Source organism: Rhincodon typus, chromosome 9 (assembly GCF_021869965.1).
Source record: "Rhincodon typus isolate 14 chromosome 9, sRhiTyp1.1, whole genome shotgun sequence".
Taxonomy (NCBI): Eukaryota; Metazoa; Chordata; class Chondrichthyes; order Orectolobiformes; family Rhincodontidae; genus Rhincodon; species Rhincodon typus.
In genome coordinates, this window is record NC_063340.1 from 27,991,126 (window position 1) to 28,018,804 (window position 27,679).

The 27,679-nt window shown below is 41.6% G+C and overlaps 1 protein-coding gene across 9 annotated transcripts in view; it reads right to left on the minus strand.

The window, feature by feature from the left end:
- snx14 (sorting nexin 14) overlaps positions 1–27,679 on the minus strand; it is a 163,175-nt gene that overhangs the window by 63,446 nt on the left and 72,050 nt on the right. For all 9 annotated transcript variants that reach the window (XR_007262828.1, XR_007262829.1, XR_007262830.1 and 6 more), the window contains 2 exons: positions 11,928–12,060; positions 6,814–6,997 (listed from right to left, as the gene is read on the minus strand). Coding sequence is in view for 5 of the 9 variants with exons in the window: in XM_048600731.1 (XP_048456688.1) it covers positions 6,814–6,997; positions 11,928–12,060 (317 nt within the window). In the remaining 4 variants the exon portion in view is untranslated. The remainder of the gene's footprint in view (positions 1–6,813; positions 6,998–11,927; positions 12,061–27,679) is intronic.

Here is a 27,679-nt window from a genome sequence, read left to right on the forward strand (position 1 = left end):
AGATAACAAGGTGTAGAGCTGGATGAACACAGCAGGCCAAGCAGCAGGAAGGCTGACGTTTCAGGCCTAGACCCTTCATCGCGTCTAGGCCCAAAACGTCAGCCTTCCTGCTCCTATGATGCCGCTTGGCCTGCTGTGTTCATCCAGCTCTACACCTTGTTGTCTCAGATTCTCCAGCATCTGCAGTTCCTACTATCTCTGAAACATGAAATCCTGACTCTTGTACTCAATTCCCTGACCAATAAAGGCAAGCATGCCATCTGATTTGTAAGTTTGCTGATGACACAAAGGTTGGTGGAATTGCAGATAGCGATGAGGACCGTCAAAAGGATACAGCTGGATATAGATCACTTGGTGACTTGGGCAAAGGGATGGCAGATGGAGTTTAATCCGGAAAAACGTGAGGTAATGCATTTTGGAAGGTCTAATCCAGATGGAAAACGTACAGTAAAAGACAGAACCCTTAACAGTACTGATAGGCAGAGGGATCTGGGTGTACAGGTACTCAGGTCACTGAAAGTGGCAATGCAGGTGGAAAAGGTAGTCAACAAGGCATACAGCATGTTGCTTTCATCGGCCAGGGCACTGAAGTTAAAAATTGGCAGGTAATGTTGTAGCTTCATAGAACCTTAGTTAGGCCGCATTTGGAATATGGTGTTCAATTCTGGTCGCCACACTACCAGAAGGATGTGGTGGTTTTGAAGCGGGTACAGAAAAGATTTACCAGGATGTTGCCTGGTATGGAGGGCATTAGCTATGAGGACAGGTTGGAGAAACTTGGGTTGTTCTCACAGGAACGACAGAGGTTGAGGGGCGACCTGATAGAGGTCGACAAGATTATGAAGGGTGTGGACAGAGTGGACAGTCAGAAGCTTTTTCCCCAGGGCGGAAGAGTCAGTTACCAGGGATCATGGGTTTAAGGTGCAAGGGGCAAGGTTTGAAGGTGATGTACAAGGCAAGTTGTGTTTTTTTTTAAATAAACACAGAGGGTGGTGGGTGCCTGGAACACGCTGCCGGGGGAGGTAGTGGAAGCAGATACTATAGTGACGTTTAAAAGGCGTCTTGCCAAATACATGAATAGGATGGAAAGGGAGGGATCCTGAAAGGGTAGGAGGTCTTAGTCGCAATGGGCAGCATGTCAGAGCAGGCTTGGAGGGCCGAAGGACCTGTTCCTGTACTGTAATTTTCTTTTTTTTGTTCTTTGTTATCTTTATCACCCTATCTACTAGGGTGGCCACTTTCAGGGAGCTATGGGCTTGAACCCCAAGATCCTTCTGGCCATCAATACTGCTCAGAGTTCTGCCATTAACTGTATACATGTCCTTAACATTTGATCTCCCAAAATGCAGCACCTCAAACTTACCCAGATTAAACTCCATCTGCCATTTCTCCGCCCATATCTGCAACTGATCTATATCCCACTGTATCGTTTGACAACCTTCTACACTATCCACAACTCCATCGATCTTTGTACCATCTGCACAACTACAACCCACCCATTTACATTTTCATCCAAGTCATTTATATATATCACAAACAGCAGAGGTCTCAGTACGGATCCCTGCAAAACACCACTTGTCACAGACCTCCAGCCTGAAAAGCACCCTTCCACCACTACTCACTGTCTTCCATGGGCAAGCCAATTCTGATTCCAAATGGCCAATCACAGTGGATGCCACGCATCTTAATCTTCTGGATGAGCCTACCTTGAGGGACCTTGTCAAAAGCCTTACTAAAATTCATGTAAACAACATCCACTGCTCTACCCTCATCGATCATCTTCACCTCCTGAAAATATTCAATCAAGTTAGTAAGACATGACCTGCGCTGCACAAAGCCATGCTGACTGTCCCTGATTAGGCCGTGCTTTTCCAAATGTGCGTGAATCCTCCGGTTTCCTCCCACAGTCCAAAGATGTGCAGGTTAGGTGGATTGGCCGTGCTAAATTGCCCATAGTGTTCAGGGAAGTGTAGATTAGGTGGGTTATAGGGGGATGGGTCTGGGTGGGATGCTCTGAGGTTCGGTGTGGACTTGTTGGGCCAAAAAGGGCCTGTTTCCACACTGTAGGGATTCTATGATTCTATGAATAGCTTCCAAACCAATGAGAGATTCACTGGTCTATAGTTTCCCGGAGTATCCCCATTTCCCTTCTTGAACATTAGCTACCTGCCAGTCGTCCAGAACCTCTCCAGTGGCTAGACAGGATATAAAGATTTTGGTCAAGGCCCCAGCAATCTCCTCTTGCCTCTGTCAATAACCTGGGGTAAATACCATTGAGCCCTGGGGACTTATCCACCTTAACACTCTTCAAGAGATCTATCACCACTTCCTTCTTGATTTCAAAATGCCGTCGCTTTTTAACTACGCTCCACACAAATCTGACTATCCTCCAGAGAGATAGCAGAAACTGCCGATGCTGGATTTTGAGATAACAAGGTGTGGAGCTGGAGGAACACAGCAGGCCAGGTAGCATCAGCGGAGCAGGAAAGCTGATGTTTTGGGTCTGGACCTTTCTTCAGAAATGGGGGAGGGGAAGGGGGCTCTGAAATAAATGGGGGGGGCACGGTGATAGAAGGTGGATCGTGGAGCAGATAGGTGGGAAAGAGGACGGACAGGTCAAGGAGGCAGAGATGAAGCTAGTAAAAGGTGAGTGTAGGTAGGAAGTTGGAATGGGGGTTGGTCAGCGAGGAGGGAGCGGCGGATAGGTGGGAGAGAAGACAGACATGTCAAAGAGGCATGGATGAAAGAGGGTGCTGGGTCTTGGGATGAGGTCGGGGTGGGGAGATTTTGAAGCTAGTAAAGTCCACATTGAGACCATTGGGTTGTAGGGTTCCAAGGTGGAATAGGAGGTGCTGTTCCTCCAGTTTCCAGGTGGCATCATTACGACACTGGAGGCAGCCCAGGATTGCCATATTGTCCAGGGAGTGGGCCCAGTTGCAAACCACTTCAACTCTCCCTCCCACTCCCTGGACCTCCTCCAGTGTCACAACAATGCCACCCGGAAACTGGAGGAACAGCACCTCATATTCCGCCCGAGAACCCTGCAACCCAATGGTCTCAATGTGGACTTTACTAGCTTCAAAATCTCCCCACCCCCGACCTCATCTCAAGACCAGCAGCACCCCCCATCCCCGCCTCCTTGACCCGTCCATCTTCTCTCCCAACTACCTGCTCCACTATCCACCTTCTATCACCACGCCCCCACCTCTATTTCAGAGCCTCCTTCCCCTCCCCCATTTCTGAAGAAAGGTCCAGACCTGAAACGTCAGCTTTCCTGGCTATCCTCCATATCCTTCTTATGGATGAATACAAATGCAAAGTATTAATTTACGATCTCACTCGTGTTCTCTGCCTCCAAGCACAAGTTCCCTCCTTTATCCCCAAGTGGTCAAACCTTCTTGCTTGTTATCCTCTTGTTTTTAATGTATGTACAGAATGCTTTGGGATTCTGTTTAACCCTACCTGATGGCAGTCTCCTGCTTCTTCCCCTAACCCTGCACATGATTGTTTCTATTTAAAAATCTAAAACCTTCCTGAATGCCTCAATTGAACCTGCCTCCACCACCCTTCCTGGAAATGCATTCTGGACCATTCACTGTTTGAAAAGTTCTTCTCACTTCGCATTTGCTTTTTTTGGCAAAAACACTAAATCTTTGCCCTCTGGCTCTCAATTCCCTTAAAAGCAGGAGCAGTTTCTCTCCATCTGCTACTCTATCCAGACCCCTCATGATTTTGAAAACTTTGCTCAGGTCTTGTCATGGTTTCCTCCTCTTGAAGGAAAACAGTCCCAACTTCTGCAATCAATCCTCATAATTGAAGTTTCTCATCCTTGGAATCATTCTTATAAACTTGTACTGCATTCTCTCCAATACATTTGTTCCCTTCCTAAAGTGTGAGATCTAGAACTGTACACAATACACCAGCAAAGTTATAACTAGTGGCCTATACAAGTTCAGCATGAACTTCCCCACTCTTAGATCCTATGTCCCAGTGAATGAAACCTAGAATATTGCATATTTTATTAACAGCTCACTAACTATCCTGCCACCTTTAATGCCACATACATACACACCCAATTTGCTCTGATCCTGCACACAGTTTAGAATATCTCGGAGATAGCAAGAACTGCAGATGTTGGAGTCAGAGACAACACATTGTGAAGCTGGAGGAACACAGCAGACCAGGCAGCAGAGGAGTAGGAAACTTGATGTTTCGGGTCAGGACCCTTCTTCAGGGATGGGGAAGGGGAAGGGCCATCTTCTTCCCCACCTATCCGCCCTACCCTTCCCGCCAACCAATGCCCACTACCCCCTACCTGCATCCAATCTATCACCACACCACCTACCTTTACCCAGCTCCACCCATCCTCCCTCTGCCTCCTTGACCCAACACAACCTGTCCATCTTCTCTCCCAACTATCCACCCCACCCCATCCCACTGATCAATCCCCACCACTCCCTACATGCATTCACCTATCACCATTCCACCTACCTTTCCCCAACCCCATCCCTCCTCTCACCATTTATTTCGTAGCTCCCTTCCCCTTTTCCATTTCTGAAGGGTCCCAGCCTGAAACGTCAACTTTCCTGCTCCTTTGATACTGCCTGGCTTGCTGTTCCTCCAGCTCCACACTGTTGTCAGCATTCAGAATAGTACCTTTTATTATCTCTCCCATGATGATATATTTGGGTACAAATAACAAGAAATCTGAATCACATAAGCCTTATATTCAGGTAGAAATACCACTCGGCTACCCTTTAGATCTCAGACTCCATCCTACCTTGGAATTGAATAGTTATAACATTAAACTGTTATTTACAAAACCTGACATTTATAACATCTCCCTCTGAGACTTGGTAACCGAGTCTATTCAGAGTCAGTACAGATACTGTTGCCATTGTTGGTGAAAGTAAATACCTTGAACCTTTTTAGCAAGTCTCTTGACTTTGGCCTTCTTTATCACCATAGCAATGAAGCTGATCAGCTTTGGTGTCAGGCAGAATTCAGAGTAGGTCACATGGCTCCGTGCATTTTCCCATTTTACTTAAGTACAAAATCTTAAACTTTGTTTCTGAAGCATGCTAAACAACAAAACATTCAATCATTTATAAGGCTTGGATTATTTCAATGGATAGCTTTGTCTGCAGGCTAATGGTACAATTAAGAACCTTCACCTTCTTGTGAGGACTACAAGATACAGAAAGTTCCACTCATAAGGACTTGACTAGCACTCCATTTTGATACAAGCCACACTAAAAGAAATGGAACTTAATAAATAAAAACAATTTTGCAATTTACGTCATATATGGGTTATTCTATAAAGATGAACATTCTTGATCAAATAGGGTGATCTCCTAGAAATTAAGAGCACAATATCATATTCCCCATTCTTCACAAGATCTGTGGGCAACTCAATCATGAGATGCAGGTTTTCCCAACAACCCAGCAATCAATATGAACCACATAGGTGGGAAATGGAAAGCTGTTCAATGGGTTACCAGCTTAAACCTCACTAAAGCACATTGTAAGGGTCTGTCCTAATGCATCTTTTAGGTGATAGCAGCAAACATAATTAGCTCATGCCTATGCTGTATCTAAGCTCAGATTCTCTCACATGCCAAGAACAAATAAAATCTCATCAGGAACAGCAGCCATCATTCCAATATAGCAATTCAATAGCATTGAGCTAGCAACTGCTTAAAGAACACAATTCAAAAAACTTTTCAACAGGAAATGGCAGGAAGCCAAGATCCATCAGATCTTTATTTCTCAAATAATGGTTCACGTCATTTTCTTCACTTCCTTCTCCCATTGCTATGCGCCTGGCCTACAGAATTCACTCTCCAAACACTTTCATAATTTACCTGCTGGCCTAACTTTCAAAATGATCCCTGAAGAACTTTTTTTAAAATCAAATTTGCCCCTCCTATCCTACATGTGTGCCCATGTGCCTCTCTCTCTCTCTCTCTCTCTCTCTCTCAATAGGGAGATACATAGCATTAAACACTATTTATATTTTTTAATTCCAAGTAGGGTTAAGTAATGCAGCTTTTTTTCTTAATGATACTTTTAATAACAAATTTTCTTAAACTAATCCGACCCAGAAAGGTAAAGAACTTCTGTTTTAGGATCGAGTTTTCTTGACTTGTGGCAAGAAGGCTTCAACTTGTCCATATAGATCACAGACATTGGCTAATCATGCATGGTCGGATCTTTAACTAAGTCAGGAGTTGATTTCCATCATGTAGTCTCACATCTGCTAAGGAATGACATATTTAGTTACACTTAAATCCCAGAACTCTGGTTTGCTGAAGATTTCTTCGCCTTCCCTATTTTGTAAGCCACGTGCTGCTTTCAATAACATCAGCAGTATGAACAATGAACACAAACTCCTGAACGTATCAAAGAGCCTTTGTTTAAATGAATAAAGAAAGAAGTGCAATCTTTCCCTATTCATCAAATTTGTTGCACCTCCTCAGTATTGAGCTCTTTTTAACCTCACATGGGATCACCTCTCATAACCGAAGTAGAAACATGGGTAGTCTTTACTTCCCTAATTCTCCTCCACACCTCATTTTGTAGTGGGAGAGAAAGCGAGAAATTATCCAAAGTTTGTGCATCTTGTTAGTAAGAACGCAACAAAATATTTGGATCAAATGTACTATTTTTACATCAAGTATAAAATTCATCATGTGGGTGACCAGAAGAATAGGTGGGGCATATATTGGCTCTGATACCAATACAATTACATCCCAGAAATATTTAGAAAAGGGGATGGGGCAAAGGTGAGCAAAAGATATACACACAGCTTACCTGACGCTTCTTCATTTCGAATTACTTCAATACAGAACACTGGGACTTTCTCTTTTTTACTGTCAAAGTAGAAATCCAGATATGGAATGCTTATTTTCCAGGCAGAAAGGTTACGATGAGCATTAGGAGTGATTGCCAATTCTTCAATTAAATCATCCTCAGACACAACTGTTGCTTCTTCAACCTGTAACAAATGTTAACATAAAATACCATTTTTCACAAATATGACCAGCCATTATTGAAGAGCAGGTTTCCATCTTGTGTGCTCAACATCTTGGAAAATTAAAATGCAAGATACAGGGGACAAAAGAAAGAAAGACTCCTTATCTAAAAGAACCACATTCATAGAAAGGAAATTAAAATTCTCTTTTGGAACATTTAGGCGCTTCCCCACCTATCAAACAACTAAAAAACACATGTTGTCTAATTGTATTTTCCAGACAAGTAGTGAAGAGCAAAGTTATGACTGGCTTATATCCTAGACCGAGAGCTGGGAGAGGAAAGAGAAAACAGTTATATGCATTGCTATGCTGAATTCTTTTGCTGGAAAGTGTTCAATAACATGGTCATGCTCCAAGTGTGAAGCCTTCCACTGTCAAATTGCAAGCCAAACACATTTGCATGGGTGCATCAAGGCAAAGTGGCTAATTAGGGAAGATGGCTGGGTAGTGCCCTTGGACTCATACCCCTACAGTGTAAATATCTTTAGGAAAAGAAAATTGCGAAAGGAAATAAAGCACAAGAACATGAACTTATTACAAATCCCAACAGCAGAATTAGATTAGTTGCTTAACTAAAAACAGCAAGTTTTGACAAAGCTATAACTGTCACAAACTAAACTGTACAGAACTCTACACAGACAATGTCAAACTGGAATGAGCATTCGGGAGGCTGCCAAAGATTATACAAAATTGACTGTTTATGATATGCTTAAATACAGAAGGATCACCAAACTTAGCAGCTTTACACCATTTGAAAATACTAAACCATGCAAATATATTGAAATCATTTAACCTGTGTCAAAATCATAGAACGATGGAGCACAAGAAATTATTTCGTTGGTTACGCATATGCCTGTTGTTTGATGGAACTATATCATCAACTCATCCTATTTATCTTTCCCCAATGCCCACATCTCATTCCTTCCAACATTTAAGCTATTTATTTTTGAAAGTTAATTAATTTACTGCTAAATCCATTTCAAGCACTGTATTCAAGATTACAACTTGATGCACAAGAAAGCAACTCATATCACGCCTTGTTCTTTTATCATTAAATTTGTGCGCTCTGGTCATTGGCTCCGCTGCCACTGCAAACTGTATATTCTCATTTACTGTATATAAGTTATTCATTATTGCAAACACCTCTATCAAATTTCCTCTTTGCCTTCGTTGATTTAACAAGAACTCCAACTCATCTTGTACATTTCTTCTACATTCTCACAAAGGCTGCAATCTGAAAATCTACCAAGGATGGTGGACAAATTAGTAACGAAAAATTAGAGATCAACCCTAACAAACAAAGCGATCACTTCTTCAGCCACAGAATCATCTTGAATATTCAGATGCTTCAGGATCAGACATCTGACTAGACAAAACAGCAGCTAGTTTACTAGGGAGCCTAAAGGCTTTCAGTAAACACATCGCCATCTGCACAGTCCCTCAATTCAATGATGTCTACTGAGGGTCAGGAGTCTTCATGTGATGAAACATATGAACAGTATGATAGTCAAAACAGTAGCATCTACTGGTGACTAAGAAAACTTTCTTTTTAAGGCTATGATGTTGGATGAATATTTAGCATCTCTCATTGGGGAAGATGCTGTCAAAGTAGAAACTGCAAGTGGCAAAGCTCCATAGGATCAAAACAAATAAAAAGGCTTTGCAGTATTTAAAGTAGAAGTCATAGTGCAAAATCAATACATCAAAAGGTTGGTGAGGGATGCATGGGTGAAAATTGCACAGGCTTTGGCTAATATCTTCCAGTCCTTCATAATAATGGGGACACTGCGAAAGGACTAAAAGGAACACCCTGTTCAAAAATGAGGACAAACCCAATAACTACAGGCCAGTAAGCCTCACGTGAGGAACCTTTAAAAAGCATAATTAATTGGCACTTAGAAAATGCTGTTTACTAAATAATGTTGTTAAGTTTCAACATTCCATGGTAAACCAGGACACAATACTAACCATGAAAATGGTGCAATTAATCTACTTTAAACAATAGTGAAAAGAAAATCAACACAGATTTGAGGATGACAAACCATGCATGGCTAAACAGATCTCTGAAGAAGGGTGGATTACTGAGATTATCTTTGATGTTGTGTACCTGGACTTTCAAAGGAACATCTGTAAGTGCCACGTAACAGACTTATTGGCAAAATTAAAGTGCACCAGCTTAAAAGGAAGAGTAAGAGCACTAACAAGATTGGCTAAAATTCAGAAAACAGATGGCAGTGGTTAACTAAAAAATCACAACTAAAAGAACTGCGGATGCTGTAAATTGGGCACAAAAACAAAAAGTTTCGGGAAAAGCTCAGCAGGTTTGGCAGCATCTGTGAAGGAAAAACAGAGTTAATGTTTCGGATTTGGTTCTGAGGAAGGGTCACCAGACCCGAAACATTAACTGTTTTTTCCTTCACAGGTGCTGCCAAACCTGCTGAGCTTTTATAGCAACTTTAGTTAACCACTGCCACAAAAGTAATGTTTTTCAGACTGTAGACAGTACAAAGATGTGGTTGTCAGGGGTGGGTACACAGACAACTTCTCTCAATTTGTGTGGAGGTCAAGGATTATTTGCAGGTGACAAAAATGGAGAAGTGGAAAATAGTAAGTTTTCAGGAGGATGAAAGAAAAAAAAAACTGATGCTGGAAACTTGAAATAAAAACAAACTACCAGGAACATTGAATAGATTGGGCAGCATCTGAGGAGAAAGTGATAACTTGTAGTTGGACTTTTCCCAGTTCAGACTTTAGGACAATATGCAAAAACTAGTCGAAGAGACACACAATTGCACATTTGAAATTTAACAGGGAGTTATGAATTGAAATGCAATCAAAGCAGGGTGGAAGCAAATTCACAGAAGAAGCTTGACATCCAGTGAAGTATATTATATGGTATATGGTATGAAATGCGCCAGCCAATGCATACCCAACTGACTCTTACAAATCAGTAATATAAAAACAACCAGATAAGTGTTTTTTGAAATGTTGAAGAGGAGAAAAATATCAGCCAGAACACTGCAATTAATTAATAAGATGCAAGGGAGTTTTCACATTCACCCAATAGTTTACTGGGCCTTGGCTTAAAGTCTCATTCAACAGTATAGCATCCCTCAGTACTCACTGGAACATATATCTTAATCTGTGCTCCAGTATTAGAATGGGATATTAATCCTTGGACTCGAACACAGATGAAACTGAGTCACATCTGATAGAGAGGGTGGGAGGAGTCAAAGAAAGGCAGGAGGGATGATGGCAAAATTTAAGATAGTAGAAAAAAATTTACTAAATAATTAGCAAAACCTAATTATTCCCAGTCTTGAAGTCCTATTTAGCCCTGAGCTACTTTCAAATCAGTGCCCTCGCCATCACAGACTCTTTACTTCAACCTCTAATGTGGGCTGTTAGCTGCTCCTGTCTCAGATTGTATGTTGTTGCAACCCTCATCTGGTCTCAACGCTACCTTAAACTTTGTCCTCACCCTCCTGCCTTTCTGACTCCTCCCACTCCCTGTCAGATGTGACTCAGCATCATCTGTGTTCCAGTCCAAGGACTGATATCCCATCCAACACTGGAACACAAGTTAAAATACATGCTCCAGGGAGGGATGCTGTACCATTGAATGAGACTTTAAACCAAGGTCCATTAAACTACTGGCTGAATGCGAAAACTGCCCTGTACTTTTTAATTAATTGCAGTGTTCTGGCTGATATTTTTCTCTTCATCAACATCTCAAAAAACACTTATCTGGTTGTTTTTATATTACTGATTGTAAGAGTCAGTTGAGTACACATTGGCTGGCGCATTTCATACCATATAACATACTTCACTGGATGTCAAGTTTCTTCTGTGACTTTGCTTCCACCCCACTGACTGCATTTCAATTCATAACTCCCTGTTAAATTTCAAATGTGCGATGTGTGTCTATTTGACTAGTTTTTGCATATCGTTCCAAAATCTGAACTGAGAAAAGTCAAACTACAAGTTATCACTTTCTCCTCAGATGCTGCCCAATCTATTGGGTGTTTCTAGTAGCTTCTGTTTTAACTTCAAGATTCCAGCGTCAGCAGTTTTGTTTTCTTTCATCCTCCTGAAAACTTATTATTCTCCACTTCTCCGTGTTTTGTCACCTGCAAACAAATCCATGTCCTCAATACTTATTAAGAAGCAAAGTTGCCTGTGTACCCACCCTAACAATCACACTTTGGTACTGTCTACAGTCTGAAAAACATTAATAAACCATTGCCATATATGTTTTCTGACTTTTAGCCAATTTTGATTGTGCTCCCACTCTTCCTTTAAGCTGATGCACTTTAATTTTGCTAATAAGTCTGTTATGGGGCACTTACAGATGCCATGAAGGGAAGGGATTGGGGCTGACTGAATTGTTCTACAAAGCTGGCATGGATTCGATGTGTTGAATAGCTTCTCACTGTGCTGGTGATTCTGAACAAAATAGGCCTAGGCAAGAAAGGGCCCACATTGCTGGGGAACATAGAAGAGGTATGAAGGAGACTGGTATGGTCAGCTGCATCAAAAATTTGGAAAAAACAAGAGGGATGAGGTGACATAATTAAGAACATAACAATTTTGAGATGGACTTTGTCATTTAAAACATCCTGGTTACTCATTCCAGGTTACCATCCAACTCTGACTGTCAGCCAAGAATATTAGACCTTTAATTACAACCACAGATTTATCCTGGACTTCACCTCTAACCTAAAATCAGATATGAACACAATACTACTACTGTACATTACCAAGTTCCATTTGTAACAATACCAACATATGCTTAATCCAAATGAACAGACTGACAGTTTAAAAGCTACCAGTTTTTATTTAGATCATGCTTAATCAACACAGTTACCAACACAACAGCTCAATTTTACTCACAAGATCATCTCCTCCTGCTGGTAATCCATAGTTAGGCAACATAGCCCCTTCCATCGTTGTGCTTTTAAAGACTCCTTTGAGCTTGCTGCCTATTCGACTAATTCCAAAAGATTCTCCACGTTTATTGGAGCCCCTAAATAACAGCAGACAAATTAGTAAGTCCTTTAAATGTTAAGCAAACGACTGAGTAAATGTGGAACATGCAGTGCAAGGAATGTCAGCTCATGCAATGGCCAGATACAAAGAGCAGCTCTGATTTGTTGATGGCAAGTCTTTTGAGGAAGACAAAAATCGGGGCTACAATTTACCAGCTTGGTGAATTTGGATATACTTTTTCCTATGCATTTTATTACAGATCTAATGGCATAATATAGCAAAATCAAACAGTGAAGAGCGAAAATAGGCATATTAATTCAACAACCTTCAAATGTTATAAAATTGATGAAAAGATACTGAATGCTTTTGAAAGTAACGTAGAATCTGAATATTTGAGAGTATCCATTGAAATAGTTCAACATTGCCAAATCAACTTTCATGCTCATATAGCCCACATTAACATTAGAACCTGATGGATGTGCTTACATTTAAAAATGGCTACTGTATTGCTGGAAAGCAACTCCTTAGCCATTTATAAAATTCTAACTGCATCCATAATCCACATACTCCAAGACCTGTAGTATTACAACTTCGTTCCCACAAGTTAGCAGACATCTGGATAGATTGGCAGATTTTATACTCAACACAATGAGCAAAAAAACTCAATCAACTACTAAATTAATTAACTGTTGCCAGTTATATTTGAAAGGATTAGGCAAAGATGAAGGACTGTAAATGATGCAACATATTCACTCTTCTAGTTGGTTCAATCTAGTTCTCAGCCAGAAGGGGAAAAGTTATCCTAAATTATCTCAATATTACTTGGCAAGCTCAAAAACGCCTACCCTTTAATTATTTTCCACAGGTGAATATTTGGAAGAAATTTGCAATAATTCGAATGATACCAATAAATTTGAAAATTGCAAAATGAACCTCACGGCTCCAGGGACCCAGTATCGATACACAGTCACCCAAGGCTGGACAAGTTTGCACGTTCTCCCCATGTCTGTGTGGGTTTCTGCCAGATACTCTGGTTTTCTCCCATAGTCCAAAGATGTTAGGATAACTGGCCATGCTAAATTGCCCCGTAACGTCCAGGCATGTGTAGGTTGGGTGGATTAGCCATGGATAAGTGTGGGGTCACGGAGATAGGGTGGAGTGCAAAACTGGGTGGGATGTTCTTTGGAGGGTTGATTCAGATTTGAAGGGCCAAATGGCTTCTATCTGCACTGTAGGGATTCTATGGTGTAATCGGATGAAGTCAAGATGCACAGGAGTTCGTAAAGTTTAACATCCTTAAAATCAAGATATTGCAATTTATGGTCAGAAGTCTTACAACACAAGGTTATAGTGCAACAGGTTTATTTGAAATCACAAGCTTTCAAAGCGCTGCTCCTTCATCCTTCACCTGATGAAGGAGCAGCACTCCGAAAGCTTGTGATTTCAAATAAAAAATAAGTTGGACTATAACCTACTATTGTGTGACTTCTGACCTTGTCCACCACAGTCCAGCACCTGCACCTCCACATCATTCTAATTTATATTCCAGGTATTTCTTAGATTTACAAACATACAATGACTTCTATAGGAGACAATATTCAGGTACATACTGTTTGTAATTACATATTATCAAAAGTGGCTAAAAGTGATTATACCAAATCTGCAAGTTACTACTTGTCTAAAACACCTTCAGACCTCATGGTTGCAACATATCATTCATCAAGTTACACATCACAGAACAAAACCAATACAACAAACTGTTTTTTAATCAGCACCTTATGAACCAACACTCAATAAATTGGCAAAAGTTATATCCCTGAAATACTGCAAGTTTACTGTACTTTTGCAACGTCTGAGCAGCCAGTTGAAGGCACAAGTGAGAAGGCTCTCTGCTGTAAGTTTTATTTAAGGCAAAGCTGCATCTTTATTTCAGAGATTTATGCTGTGAATAAAGTATAAAAGTGATGTGTATACCCCATGCATTACATTTATGTTACTTACTGCATTTTTACATTGATTATGTGAACCTCTTGATCGACTAGCACACTCCTTTTCCCATAGATGCCAGTTAATAAAAAGTTTGCTGCGGTCAAAACTAAATTCCACATAAACTACTACTCATCCACTACATGCAGTATCCAGAATTTCATCTGCGTTTAAATTATCTCTGACTGCTTAGATTATTTAACCAAACTGCACAATGCACTCAAGTAAAAGACTGACATCTAGCAATCTTTTTCTCACTAACTCTTACTGTCATTATTCGAACATTACTAGGAAACGTTCTTCTGGATTTTCGTCATGTTTGTTCTCAGGTCTAAGTACACTGCTTTCTTTGTAAATCATCGTCATCAGGAATTGCAGTCTCCTATTTGAGAACTAAGAACATAATTTAATGTAGACAGAGAAAACCTATTTCAGTTGATAGAGGAACCCAGGATTAGGGGTCATTGTTCTGGTTCTAGTTAAAAAAAAGAGAAAATAAAAAAGAGAGAGAGTGTGGAGTGAAATTATGAAATACTTACAAATGCAAAGGGTGGAAGTAGTATGGAACTCAATGCTCGATCAACTGTTGATTTGAAACCTCCGATTGATAGTTGGGTGATCCAAAAGTATCAAGGGATATTGGGGAAGTTTTTTTTGGGCGGGGTGGTGGGTGGAAAGAGCAGGTGGGTGGAGGAAGTAAAAAAAAAAAGGACCACAGAGTTTAATCTCAGAGTAACAGGTTTGCCCATTTAAGAAGTAAGACAGTGATGAGGAGGAACTTTGTCTCTCATTCAGCAGTGAACCTGTGGAATTCTTTAGCACAAAGTGCTATCAAGGCTGGGTTGTTAAGTATTTTCAAGGCTGAGATAGGCAGATGTTTAATGAGTAAGGAAATTATGGGTTGTGGGAGAAAGGCAGGAAAGTAGAGGTGAGCATTATCAGATCATCCATGATGTCACTGGAATGGCAGAGTAGGCATGATGAGCTAAATGGCCCATTTCTGCTCTATGTCTTGTGGTCTTTTTGGGGATCAGGGATGATCTCAATGAAAGGCAGAGCAGGTTCAAGGGGTTGCTCTGGTTCCATTTTGCTAGCCTTTGCTGGGTTTTCAAAGCTGTGAAACTGTCACACTCTTAATACTGAATGTTATAACCTCTCTAGAAATTTACAAAAAGTTACATCAGGGTATTTTCCAAACCATTGCACAACAAGTCCAAATGAACTTAAAGGAGCGTGGAAATGGCAAATGAAATCAATGATGAGAAATCCCTAAGCAATTTTTCAAGGCAGGCAGAGAAGCAGCAAGACAGTTGTTAAAGAATGGGGTTCCATATGGTTACTGAAAAAGTAGCCATTGAGAATGGAACACAGAAAGCAAAATGAAGAAATATTAGAGGGTTGTTGGACAAATTACTGAAGGTTCAGAAAACCAAAAGGATTGCAGGTGGTGTTGGGGGATGGAAGACAAGAGTGAAAGCGATTTAAGAATGACAAAAATCTCATGTTGACAGAAAGGAAGGAAGGAGTCAAATGAAAATGAGCAGCAAGAACAGTTCAGAAATGAGTGCTGGGAAGAGTGTGGAGCAGTCAGCATCACTGTGAAGTGGGACTGTGAAAAATGTGCAGCAAGTCAGCACTGCTGTGAAACACTCTGGGAGGAACTTTGGTATAAAGCAGCTCCTGAGGGGAATGGTGAACTTGCTATGAAGCAAAGCAAATGGTGAGCAATGAGATAGCATTGGTAGGGGATGAGTTAATACTGGTAGAGTGCATCTTTAAATAGCTTTAAATTAGGAAGCATCTAGACTAGGGTCAGATGAGTTACTTTTACATTTTTCTACCAATTAAGTTGCAGTGTATTAGCATAAATACAATAAGCTTAGGACAGTGGACTACAGTGGGAGTGTTTAAATAGAAAAAGGTTCTGTTTTGGATACTGTTTGGACTTCTCATGGAATAGCAGTGGAAGCCAGGTATATGCCATCATGGGTGGTTCTGTTCCACAAGAACAGGAGGGAGAAGAGTGGTAGCGCTATAAGGATAGGGGATTCATTAGCTAGGGGAACAGAGAGCTGTTTCTACAGCCACAAAAAGAGACACCAGGCTTGCATGTTGCCTTTGGTGCCAGCGGAAAGGATGTCCAAGAAAGCCTACAGGGTATTCTGAAGAGGGAAGGTCAACAGCCAGTAGTCACTGTACATTTTAGTATCAATGATATAGGTGAAAAAAAATGAAGTCTAACAACTTGAGTATAGGGAGTTAGAACGCAAATTTAAAAAATATGACCTCAAAAGGATTACTACCTCTGCCACATGCTAACGGATATAGAAATAACAAGATATATCAAATGGGTAATGTAGCTGAGGAAATGGTACTGAGGAAGAGATTCAGATTCCTGGGATAATTGGACCAATTCTGGGGAAGATGGGACCAGTACAAACAGGATGGATTGCATCTAGACAGAACTGGACCAATGTCCTTAGGGGGTACGTTGGCTTGTGCTGTCAGGGCAAGTTTAAACTAGAATGGGTGGCGAGAACCTGAGGAGGGAGACAGAAAAGGTGGAAATATGGTTGAAAAGATAGACATAAAAGTGAGAAGTGAGAATGGAAAGCAGAAAAATACAAGGATGATAAAAGAAAAAAGTTAGTGCAAAATAAAGCCAAGATAACTAACAAGGATAAAAAGGCTAGTCTATAGATTGTGTCTTAATGCACACAGCATTTATAATAAAAAGATAGATTAATTAATGGCACAAGTAGATGCACAAAGTTATAATTACAACTATGAAGACATGTCTGCAGGGTGACCAAGATAGGAAATGAACATCCAGAGGTATTCAATGTTTAGGAAGAACAAACCAATAGGAAAGGAGATAGGGTAGCACTGTTAGTAAAGGAGTATATTGATACAATAAGGAGGAAGGATACTGGCTCCCAAAGTCATCTGTGTAGGTGGAGATAAAAAACATCAAGGGATAAAGCATTGTTAAGGTTGTCAATACAGTGCCAAACAGTAGTGGAGACATAAGGGAAGACATCAAACAGGACATTACAGATGCATGCAAATAAGGGTACAAAAGACTGATCAAGAAGTGGAAAATAAAGTAAAGTAGGACTGTAACCCCGATTATAAAAGCTTCTGTAAATACAAAAATGAGAAGACAAAGATTAGCGAGGACAAATGTTGGCCCCTTACAGACAGAAATTGGGGAAATTATAATGGAGATCAAAGAAATGGCAGAACAACTGAACACATTTTGGTGGTCTTCACAAAAGAAAAAGGACGAATAATTTCTCAGAAAGATCAACCGCCAAAGGATCACAAAGCAGGAAGAATTAAGGAAATTTAAAATTAGTTTACAAAAAAAAAAAAAGGTGCTGCACAAATTATTGGGGTTAAAAGCTGACGAATTACTAGGGCCTAATGATCTACATTGCAGGATTCTAAAAGGAAGTGGCATTGGAATTACTGGATGAATTGGTAGTCATCTTCCAAAATCCTGTAGCCTCTAGAGCAATTCCTACAGATTAAAGAGTGGCAAACATAACCCCACAATTTAAAAAAAAAGAATGACAGACCAGTTAGCCAAACATTAAGTAGTGGGGGCAATACTACAGTCGAGGACAAAAGACCCTTTTTACACCAGTCCTTCTTTCCTCTACCATGCTTCCCCCCCTCCCCCGCCCACCAACTTTTAACTACTTAAACTACTATACCTAGAGAATGGAGGCGAGACAAAGGGAAATGAGTGGCGGGGCAGGGAGCCGACCGGGCACGGGCTGAGTTGCAGAGCAGGGGCGGCAGAATGGGGCAAGTCCCTGAAAGCAAGTCGCGGGATAGAACAGGGATCAGAATGAAAGGCCTATAACTGGGTACTTTAAAGACTCTTTTTATTCTCATTCTGGACTTTAAACTCTGTATTCCCATGTTAGTCTATCTTTTTTTCCCTTCTATTTCAACCCTGTGACAACACAAAGTATCTGCACCGTGGCATCCTGTACCCAAGATGGCATCAAGCAGCAACAATACAAACCTTTGACTGCACTCATTCAACTGCAAGGTGACAAAAAGGCTATTCTGTTCTAAGACATGGTAAGAATTAGAAAGCATTAACAAGATTAGGCAAAGTCAGTATGATTTTATGAAAGGCTAATCAAGCTTAACTGATCTACCGGAGTTGTGAGGATGTCACAATAAGGGAAGGACTAGCAGTTGTGGTGCATTTGAAGTCAAAGGCGGCTTTTGATAAGGTTTTACATAAGAGACTAGTAGGCAAAATTAGAGTTCACAAGATTGGGAATTACATATTGGCATGAATTGAGAAATGGTTTGCAGACTGGAAAAAGTGTGGGAATAATAGGTTTAAAAAAAACTCGAAAGAACTGCGGATGCTGGAAATCAGAAACAAAGACAGTAATTGCTAGAAAAACTCAGAAGGTCTGCAGCATGTGTGGAGAGATAGAGTTAGAGTTAATGTTTCAGGTCAAATGACTTCTTCAGAACTGGTGGTAGCTAGGAAAAAGTTGGTACACATGCTTAAGATGGAGTGGGAGAGGAGCAGGGGGTGAAAAGTAAACAATAGGTGGAGATAGAGCCCAAAGAGAGAGAAAAACAGTTGGACGGCCAAAAGGTCAGTCTGGGGGAATGAATAGTTGCTAATGGGCACTTACAGTAGCTGACAATGGATGTGTATGGTACCAACCCATACGATGTCAAGGCCCGGTGTGGGGCGCTTTGGATAAGGGATTGGCTTCAAGCCCTAAAATTGTTGAACTCTATATTAAATCCAGTAGCTGCAGCGTTCCCATGCGGAAAATGAGGTACTGTTCTTCTAGCCTGCGCTAAGCTTTGCTGGAGCACAGCAGCAAGCCTCAGACAGAGAGAGATTTGGCCAGGAAACACTGTGGCACGTTGAAGTGGCAGGCAACCGGAAGCTCCAGGTCTTATTTGCGAACAGAATGTAGGTAGTCAGCAAAGCAATCACCAAGTATGCACTTTGTTTCTCCAGTGTAGGAGACCACATTGTGAGTACTGAATACAGCTGACTAGATGGAGTGAAGTGCAGGTAAAGCACTGCTGCCACCTGGAAGGTGTGTTTGGGGCCTTCAACGGTTGGAAGGGGGCAAGTCAACGGGGAGATATTACACCTTCTGCGATTGCAGGGGAAGGTGCCATAGGGCTGTGGGGATGTATTGGGAGTGAAGTAAGTGTGAACCAGCGTGTCTCAGAGGAAATGGTCCTTGAGGAAGGCTGACAATGGAGGGGAGGGGAATGTGTATCTGGTGGTGGCATCCCATTAGCTGTGGCAGAAATGGAAGCTCTGCATGTGGATGCTAGTGGAATGGTAGGTAAGGACAAGGGGGAACTCTATCACTGTTGTGGAAGGGAAGAGAGAGGGTGATGGCCAAAGTGCAGGAGATGGGTGGAAACTGGTGGAGGGTCCTGTCAACTAAGTTGTGCTGGGCAATCCTCGGTTGAGGAAGAAGGTGGACATGCTGGTAGCCCCCGTTTGAATTTGGAATCATTAGAACAGATGTGATGGAGATGGCGGAACTAGGACAATGGAACAGAGTCTTGATAGCTGATCAGGTGTGAGGTTGTACAATCAAGGCACTGTGGGAGTCAGTGGGTTTGCAGTGGATATTAGTAGCCAGCCTATCCCCAGAAACAGAAGCAGATGTCGAGAAAGGAGTCGTCAGAGATGGACCAGGTGAACATAACAGCAGGGCGGAAATTGGGAGGCAACAGATGAAATTTTCCAATTCAGGATGAGATTTTGAAGCCTTACTGATGATGTCATCAATACATCAGAGAAAGAGTTGTGGGTGGGGGCAAAAGCAGGACTGGAACAAGGAATATTCCACGTCACCCACAAAGAAATTAGGCATAACTAGGGCCCATGGTCACACTTTGGAGCTGAAATACTGGGTCTTTTTTCAAGTGGCAGTTGATAACTAATGGTATGCCATAAGGATCAGTGCTTGAGCCCCAGATATTCATGATATAGGTAGAACTGACTTGGATGAGGGAATTCAAAGCTTGAAAGTTGTGAGGAGGATGCAAGTAGGTTTCAGTGTGTTTTAGACAAGGCATATATATAGGCAAACATATCAGATGCAATATAACATGGATAAATATGAAGTTTAATAATTTAGATGGGTAACATATTGGGAAATGTGGATGTACAAAGGGATCCAAGTGTCCTCATACAACCAGTCAATGCAAGTAGACAGCTAGGTGCAGCAAGCAAGTCAGAAAGCAAAATGGTAAATTAGCCTTCACTGCAAGAGGATGAGAGTTCAGAAATAGGGATGTCTTACTATAGGTATACAATGCCTCGGTGAGACCTTATTTAGAGTATTGCATACAGTTCCATCTCGCTACCTACCAGGGGATATACTTGCCACAGAAGGAGTGCAGCAAAGATTCATTAAGCTGACACTGGAGATGGTAAGACTGTCCTACGAGGAGAGTTTGGACTGATTGAGCCTGTATTCCCTAGAATTTAGAAGAATTAGAGGGGATCTGATCGAAACATAAAATTCTAACAGGGCTGGACAGCTTAGATGCAGGAAGGATGTTTTCCGTAGTTGGGAGTACAGAACCATGGGTCAGTGGCTCAGATATAGAGTACGACATTTAGGACTGGGCTTAGGAAATATTTCTTCACTCAGAAGATGGTCAACCTGTGGAATTTGCTGCAACAGAAGGCTGTAGAAGTCGGGTCACTGAATATACTCCAGAAAGATTAATGAATTATTAGGTATTAAAGACATCAGGGAGTACAGAGAATTCCCAGGAATTTGGTATTGAAAAACAGGATTAGCCACAATCATGTTAAATAGTAAAGCAGACCCAGCGGGTCAAATGGCCTACTCCTACGACTTGTTTCTATGAGATATTATATGTAAATTAATTAGCAGAAACAATAGGCCCCCAAGCCTTATTAACTGACAGAACTAACAGTTTCAAACTGCATATACCCAAGACTGAGGGCTTTTGTGGCATATTGGTAGTGTCCCTATCTCTGGGTTAGAAGACCCAGTTTCAAGTTCCACTTACTCCAGGAGGTACACAATAAAATCTTTGAACAGGTTCATTAAGAAAATCCTGAAGAAGGGTTTTAGCCCAAAAATAGAAACATAAAAGATAGGAGCAGAGGAGGCCATTCAGCTCTTCGGGCCTGCTCCGACATTCTTCACGATCATGACAGATTGTCCAACTCAACAGCCTAATCCTGCTTTCTCCCCATAACCTTTGATCCCATTCGCCCCAAGTGCTATATCTAGTCATCTCTTGAATAGATTCAATGTTTTGGCATCAACTACTTCCTGTGGTAATGAATTCTACAGGCTCACCACTCCTTGGGTGAACAAATGTCTCCCATCTCCGTCCTAAAGCGTCTACCCCGAATCCTCATACTGTGACCTCTGGTTCTGGACACACCCACCATCGGAAACATCCTTCCTGCATCTACCCAGTCTAGTTGTTAGAACTTATAAGTCTCCATGAGATCTCTCCTCATTCGTCTGAACTCTATGAAAACAATCCCGACCTAGTCAATCTCTCCTCATACGTCAGTCCTGCCATCCCCGGAATCAGACTGGTAAACCTTTGTTGTACTCCCTCGAGAGGAAGGGCATCCTTCCTTAGGAAAGGATACCAAAATTGCACACAATACTCCAGGTGTGGTCTCACCAAGGCCCTGTACAACTGCAACAATACATCTCTGCTCCTGTACTCAAAATCTGTGGCAATCAAGGTCATTTGCCTTCTTTACCACCTGCTGCACCTGCCTGCTTACCTTCAGTGACTGGTGCACAAGGATGCCCAGGTCCCACTGCACACTCCCCTCCCCCAATTTACAGCCATTCAAGTAGTAATCTGTCATCTTGATTTTGCTTCTGAAGTGAACAACCTCACATTTATCCAAATTATACGGCATCTGCCACTGATTTGCCCACTCACCAACCTATCAAGATCATGCTGAAGGATCTCTGCATCCCTGTCACAGCTCATCCTCCCACCCAACTTGGTATCATCTGCAAACTTTAAGATGTTACCTTTTGATCCCTCATCCAAATCATTAATACATATTATGAATAGCTGGGATCCCAGCACCGATCCCTGTGGCACCCCACTAGTTACTGCCTGCCAATTTGAAAAGGACCTATTAATTCCTACTCTTTGATTCCTCTCTGCCAGTTTCCTATCCATCTCAAAACACTTATCCCCAATCCCATGCGCTTTAATCTTGCGCATTATCTCTTACGTGGGACTTTGTCAAACGCTTTGTGAATGTCCAAATATACTACATCGACTGCTCCTCCCTTGTCAACTCTACTACTTACATCTTCATAGAATTCCCACAGATTTGTCAAGCATGATTTCCCCTTCATAAATCCATGCTGACTCTATCTGATCCTGCCACTGCTTCCTAAATGCTCTGCTATAAAATCCTTGATAACGGATTCGAGAAATATCCCCACTACCGATGTTAGGCTCACCGGTCTATAATTCCCTGTTTTCTCTATACCTCCCTTTTTGAATATTGAAGTGATATTAGCCACCGTCCAATCTGTAGGGACTGTTCTGGAGTCTATAGATTCCTGAAAGATGACCACCAATGCATCCGCTATTTTTAGAGCTACTTCCTTAAATAGTATGGAGTGTAGATTATCAGGCCCTGGGGATTTATTGGCCTTCAATTCCAACAAATTTCCCAGCACCATTTCTCTACTAATATTGGTCTTCCTCTAAATAAGTCTTGCATCATCCAACATTCTGCTTTCTGATTTGTGACCTTGTGAAGGCAGAACCAAAGTATGTATTCAGTTCCTCAGCCATTTCTTTGTTCCCTATTATACATTCCCCCATTTCTGTCTGAAGGGGGCCTATAATTTGTTTTTAATCAATCTCCTTCTCTTCATGTGCCTATAGAAACTCTTAGCATCAGTCTTTATGTGCCCTGCAAGCTTACTTTTGTACTCTATTTTCCCCTTCTTAATCAATCCCTTGGTCCTTCTTTGCTGAATTCTAAACTGCTCCCAATCCTCCAATATATTATTTTTCTTGGCCAATCTGCATGCTTCTTCCTTGGATCGGATACAATTTCTCATTTCCTTTGTAAGCCATGGATTTTACCTCTTACCCATTTTGCTTTTGTGCCAGACAGGAATAACAGTTGTTGCAGTTCCCCCATGCGTTCCTTGAATGTTTGCCATTGCCTGCCTATCCACTATCATCCCTTTAAGTAACTCTTGCCTCATATCCTTGTAGTTTCCTTTATTAAGGTTCAGCACCCTAGTCTCCAAATCAGTAACCGCTCTCTCCATCTTGATTAATAAAAATTCTGTGTTATGGTTGTTATTCCCCAAGGGGTCGTACACAACTAGATTGGCAATGATTCCCTTCTCATTATACAGCACCCAGTCTAAGACAGCCTGCTGTCTAGTTGGTTGCTCCACATTATTGGTCAAGAAAACCATCCCGTACACACTCCAGGAATTCCTCCTCTACAGCATTATGGCTAATTTGATGTGTGTAATCAATATGCAGATTAAAATCACCCATGATCACCGATATTCCCTTTTCACGTGCTTCTCTAATTTCCTGTTTAATGCCATTCTCAACTCCACCACTGCAGTTTGGGGGTCTATATGTGACACCGACTAATGTTTTTTGCCCCTTAGTATTTCTCAACTCTACCCATACAGATTCCACATTGTTAGAGCTAATATCCTCTCTCACTATTGTTAATTTCTTCTTTAACCAGCAATGCTGCTCTGCCACTTTTTCCTTTTTGCCTGTCCTTCCTAAATAATGAATACCCTGGTACGTTCAGTTCCCATCCCTGGTCACCCTGCAGCCATGTCTCAATAAACCCAATTATATCGTACCTGTTTACATCTATCTGCACGATCAGTTCATCCAACTTATTGCAGATGATCTGCGCATTAAGGCACAAAGCCTTTAAGCTTGTCCTTTTAACAGTGTTTACCCTCCTCCTTATTTTTCTCAATAGCCATGTTTGAATCTTGTCCTTGGTTTCTCAACCTATCACTTTTCTTATTCCCTTTACTAGCTTTTGTTTTTGTCCTTGCTGCCTTCTTCTCTGGCTCTTTACATAGGTTCCCACTTCCCTGACATATTAGTTTTAACCCTCCCCAACCACTCTAGCAAACACTGCCCCCAGGACACAAGTCCCAATCCTGCCTGTGTGTAACTCGTCCAAACTGTACAGGGCCCACCTCCCCCAGAACTGGTCCCAACGCCCCAGAAATCTGAATCCCTACCCCTGACACCATCCTTACAGCCACATATTCATGCGATATATCCAGTCATGACTTCCTGCTCCCCTGAAGCTGTCTGACCAGTTATTCTTTTCCAGCCTCACACCTGTAGACTCTAAGAGAAACTGATACTGGACGCAGCTGAGACTGTTCAGGACAACACAGAGTGATGCCCATAAAAGGCAAAGCAGTGTCTTCTAAACAGAATTAAGGGAAATATGAGAGAAAGGTTTGACCATATACAAAATTATTCTAAAAAAGCTTTGATATTGTGTGGAAGATCTCTGCCTTGGCTTGAATACACTGAATGGACAAGAATAAATCATTGCACTGCTGCAATTGAATGGTTTGATTCTTCATGCAAATGAAACATTTCAATGTTTTTCTAGAGCAGAATTTGAAAATTAGGACACTCAAAATAAAAATGTAATTACGATCAAGACTTTATTTTACTTTTATATTCCTTTTTGGCTTCTTTTGTAGGTAATTTGCCAAACCATATTGCATTGGCAATTAAGTTGAGCTGTTCCAGAATTTGCAGCATCTGCCGTTCTTTCAGTTTTTATTAAGTGGAGTTGAACTGTCTGCCTTAAAATGTCACCTTTTCTTTAAACTGATAAAAGCTTTAATTCTCTCTCAGGGCAGTGACTTGGGAAGAAATTCAGGGATTTATATTAACATATTAATCAATTAAAACCTTCTGACTAATTAAAGATTTAGCAGCAGCTTAAGTTTATTTAATACATCCTGATCAGTGGTGCGGCCCTTTGATCTTTCGCTTGTAAATCCTATGTCTGGTGCCATCTCTCTCACTAACACCTGAAAGGAGGAGCAAGGCTCCAAAATCTTTTGTTTTCAGATAAACCTGTTGGACTATAACCTGGTGTCGTGTAATTTCTGACTTTGTCCACCCCAGTCCAACACTGGCACCTCCACTTCATGGAAAATGGGGAGTCTTCAAAAATGCTCCTGTTAGGGTGAAAGGCAAGGCCGGTAGGTGTAGGGAATACTGGATGATTAGAGAATTGAGGTTTTGGTCAAGAATAAGCAGGAAGCACATGACAGGTATAGACAGTAGGAATTGAGAGAATAAGAGTATAAAGGAAGTAGGTGTATACTCAAGAGGGAAATCAGGAGGACAAAAAAAGGGGACATGAGATAGCTTTGGCAAATCCAAAGGATTCGACAAAATACATTACGAACAAAAGGATAACAAGGGAGAGAAGAGGACCCCTTAAAGATCAGCAAGGCTACCTCTGTGTGGGACCGCAGGAGATGGGGGAAGATACTAAACAAGTATTTCGCATCAGTGTTTACTGCGGAGAAGAATATGGAACACAGAACGTGGGGAAAATAAATAGCGACATCTTGAAAGTTATCTGTATTACAGAGGTGGTGGTGCTGGATGTCTTAAAATGCATAAAGTTGGATAAATCCCCTGGACCTGATCAGGTCTACTCTAGAACACCGAGAAGCCAGGGAAGTCATTGCTCTAGGCTCCTTGCTGACATATTCGTATCATCAATAGCAATAGGAGGGATGCCGGAAGACTGGAGGTTGGCTAATGTAGTGTCACTATTTAAGAAAGGTGGTAAGGAAAAGCCTGGGAACTATAGATCAGTGAGCCTAGCATCGGTGGTGGGAAAATTGTTGGAGGGAATCCCGAGGGACAGGATTTCCATGCATTTAGAAAGACAAAGACCAATTAGGGATAGGGGAAATGGCTTTGGGTGTGGGAAATAGTGTCTTACTAACTTGAGTTTTTTGAAGTAATGAAGTGGATTGCTGCAGGTAGAGCAGTGGACATCATCTATATGGACTTCAGTAAGGTGTTTGACAAGGTTCCACATGGTAGACTGGTTAGGAAGGTTAGATTATATGGAATATATAGGAGAACTAGCCATCTGGATACAGAACTGACTCAAAGGAAGACGACAGAGGGTGGTGGTGGTGGTGGTGGTGGAGGGTTGCTTTTATGACTGGAGGTCTCTGACCAGCGGTGAGCCACAAGAATCAGTGCTGGGTCCACTGATTTTTGTCATTTATATAAATGATTTGGATGTGAACAAAGCAGGTATGGTCAGTAAGTTTGCAGATGACACCAAAGGAGTGTTCTGAACACAGACACCTTGGAGTGCATTTCATAGATCCTTGAAAGTAGAGTCGCAGGTCAATAGAGAAGGCAGCAATTGTTTATGCTCGCCTTTATTGGTCAGTGCATTGAGTGTAGGAGTTGGGAGGTCATGTTGCAGCTGTTAACGACATTGGTTAGGCCACTTGTAATATCACGTTCATTTCGGGTTCCCTGCTTTTGGAAGGATGCTGTGAAACTAGAGGGTTATTGATTTGTTTGCTGAGCTGGTAGGTTCGTTTGCAGACATTTCGTCACCATACTAGGTAAAATCATCAGTGTACCTCCAACAAAGCGTTATTGGTCTGTCCCGCTTGTTATTCTTCTAGTCCAGTTTGATGTGGTGGTTGGCCTCATTTCCAGTTTTACTTTGTAGTGGTTGGTATATGGAGTCTATTTCCACGTTTGTTGGAGTTCCAGCTTGCGTACCAGGCCTTAAAGATTTCCTGTGTGCATTTCTGGTTGGCTTGTCCTAGGATGGTTAAGTTGTTCCAGTTGAATTGGTGGCCTTCTTTGTCAGAGTGTATGAAAACAAGCGATAGTTGGTCATGTCTCTTGGTAGCTAGTTGGTGCTCATGTACCCTGATAGCAGATTTTCTCCTAGTCTGATGTAGTGTTTGTGGCAGACCTTATATAGGATTTTATATATAACTTTGGTCCTGTTAGTTGTGGGTATAGGATCCTTTGTTCTTGTCAGTAGTTGTCATAGTATAATTGTGGGTTTGCGTGCTACCACGATTCCTCGTGTTTGGAGTACTCTAGTGGTCATTTCTGATACGATCTTGATGTATGGCAGAGTGATTAGCGTATTCGGATGTGCTGTCTTCCTGTTGTTTGTTGAGCAAGTACTGGCAGACTATACTTTTTGGGTAGCTGTTTTAAAGACGCTATGGAGGTGTTCGTCTTTGGCTTTGCGCAGTTCTGGGGTGCTGCAGGGTGTTATGGCTCTTTTGAGCAGAGTTCTGATGTAGCTCTGTTTGTGGGTGTTGGGGTGGTTACTGTTGTAGTGAAGTATTTGGTCCATGTGGGTGACCTTCCTGTATACGCTGGTCTGGAGCTCACCGTTGGCCCTTCTTTCAACCATTACATCCAGGAAAGGGAGTTGGTTGTTGTTCTCCTCTTCCCCGGTGAATTTTCTGCCAGTGAGGATGTTGTTGATGAGTTGGTGGGTTTCCTCCAGTTTTGTGCGCTTGATAACGTCAAGAGTGGCTAGAGTGGGTTGAGCCGTTTACTGTGTGTCAGTT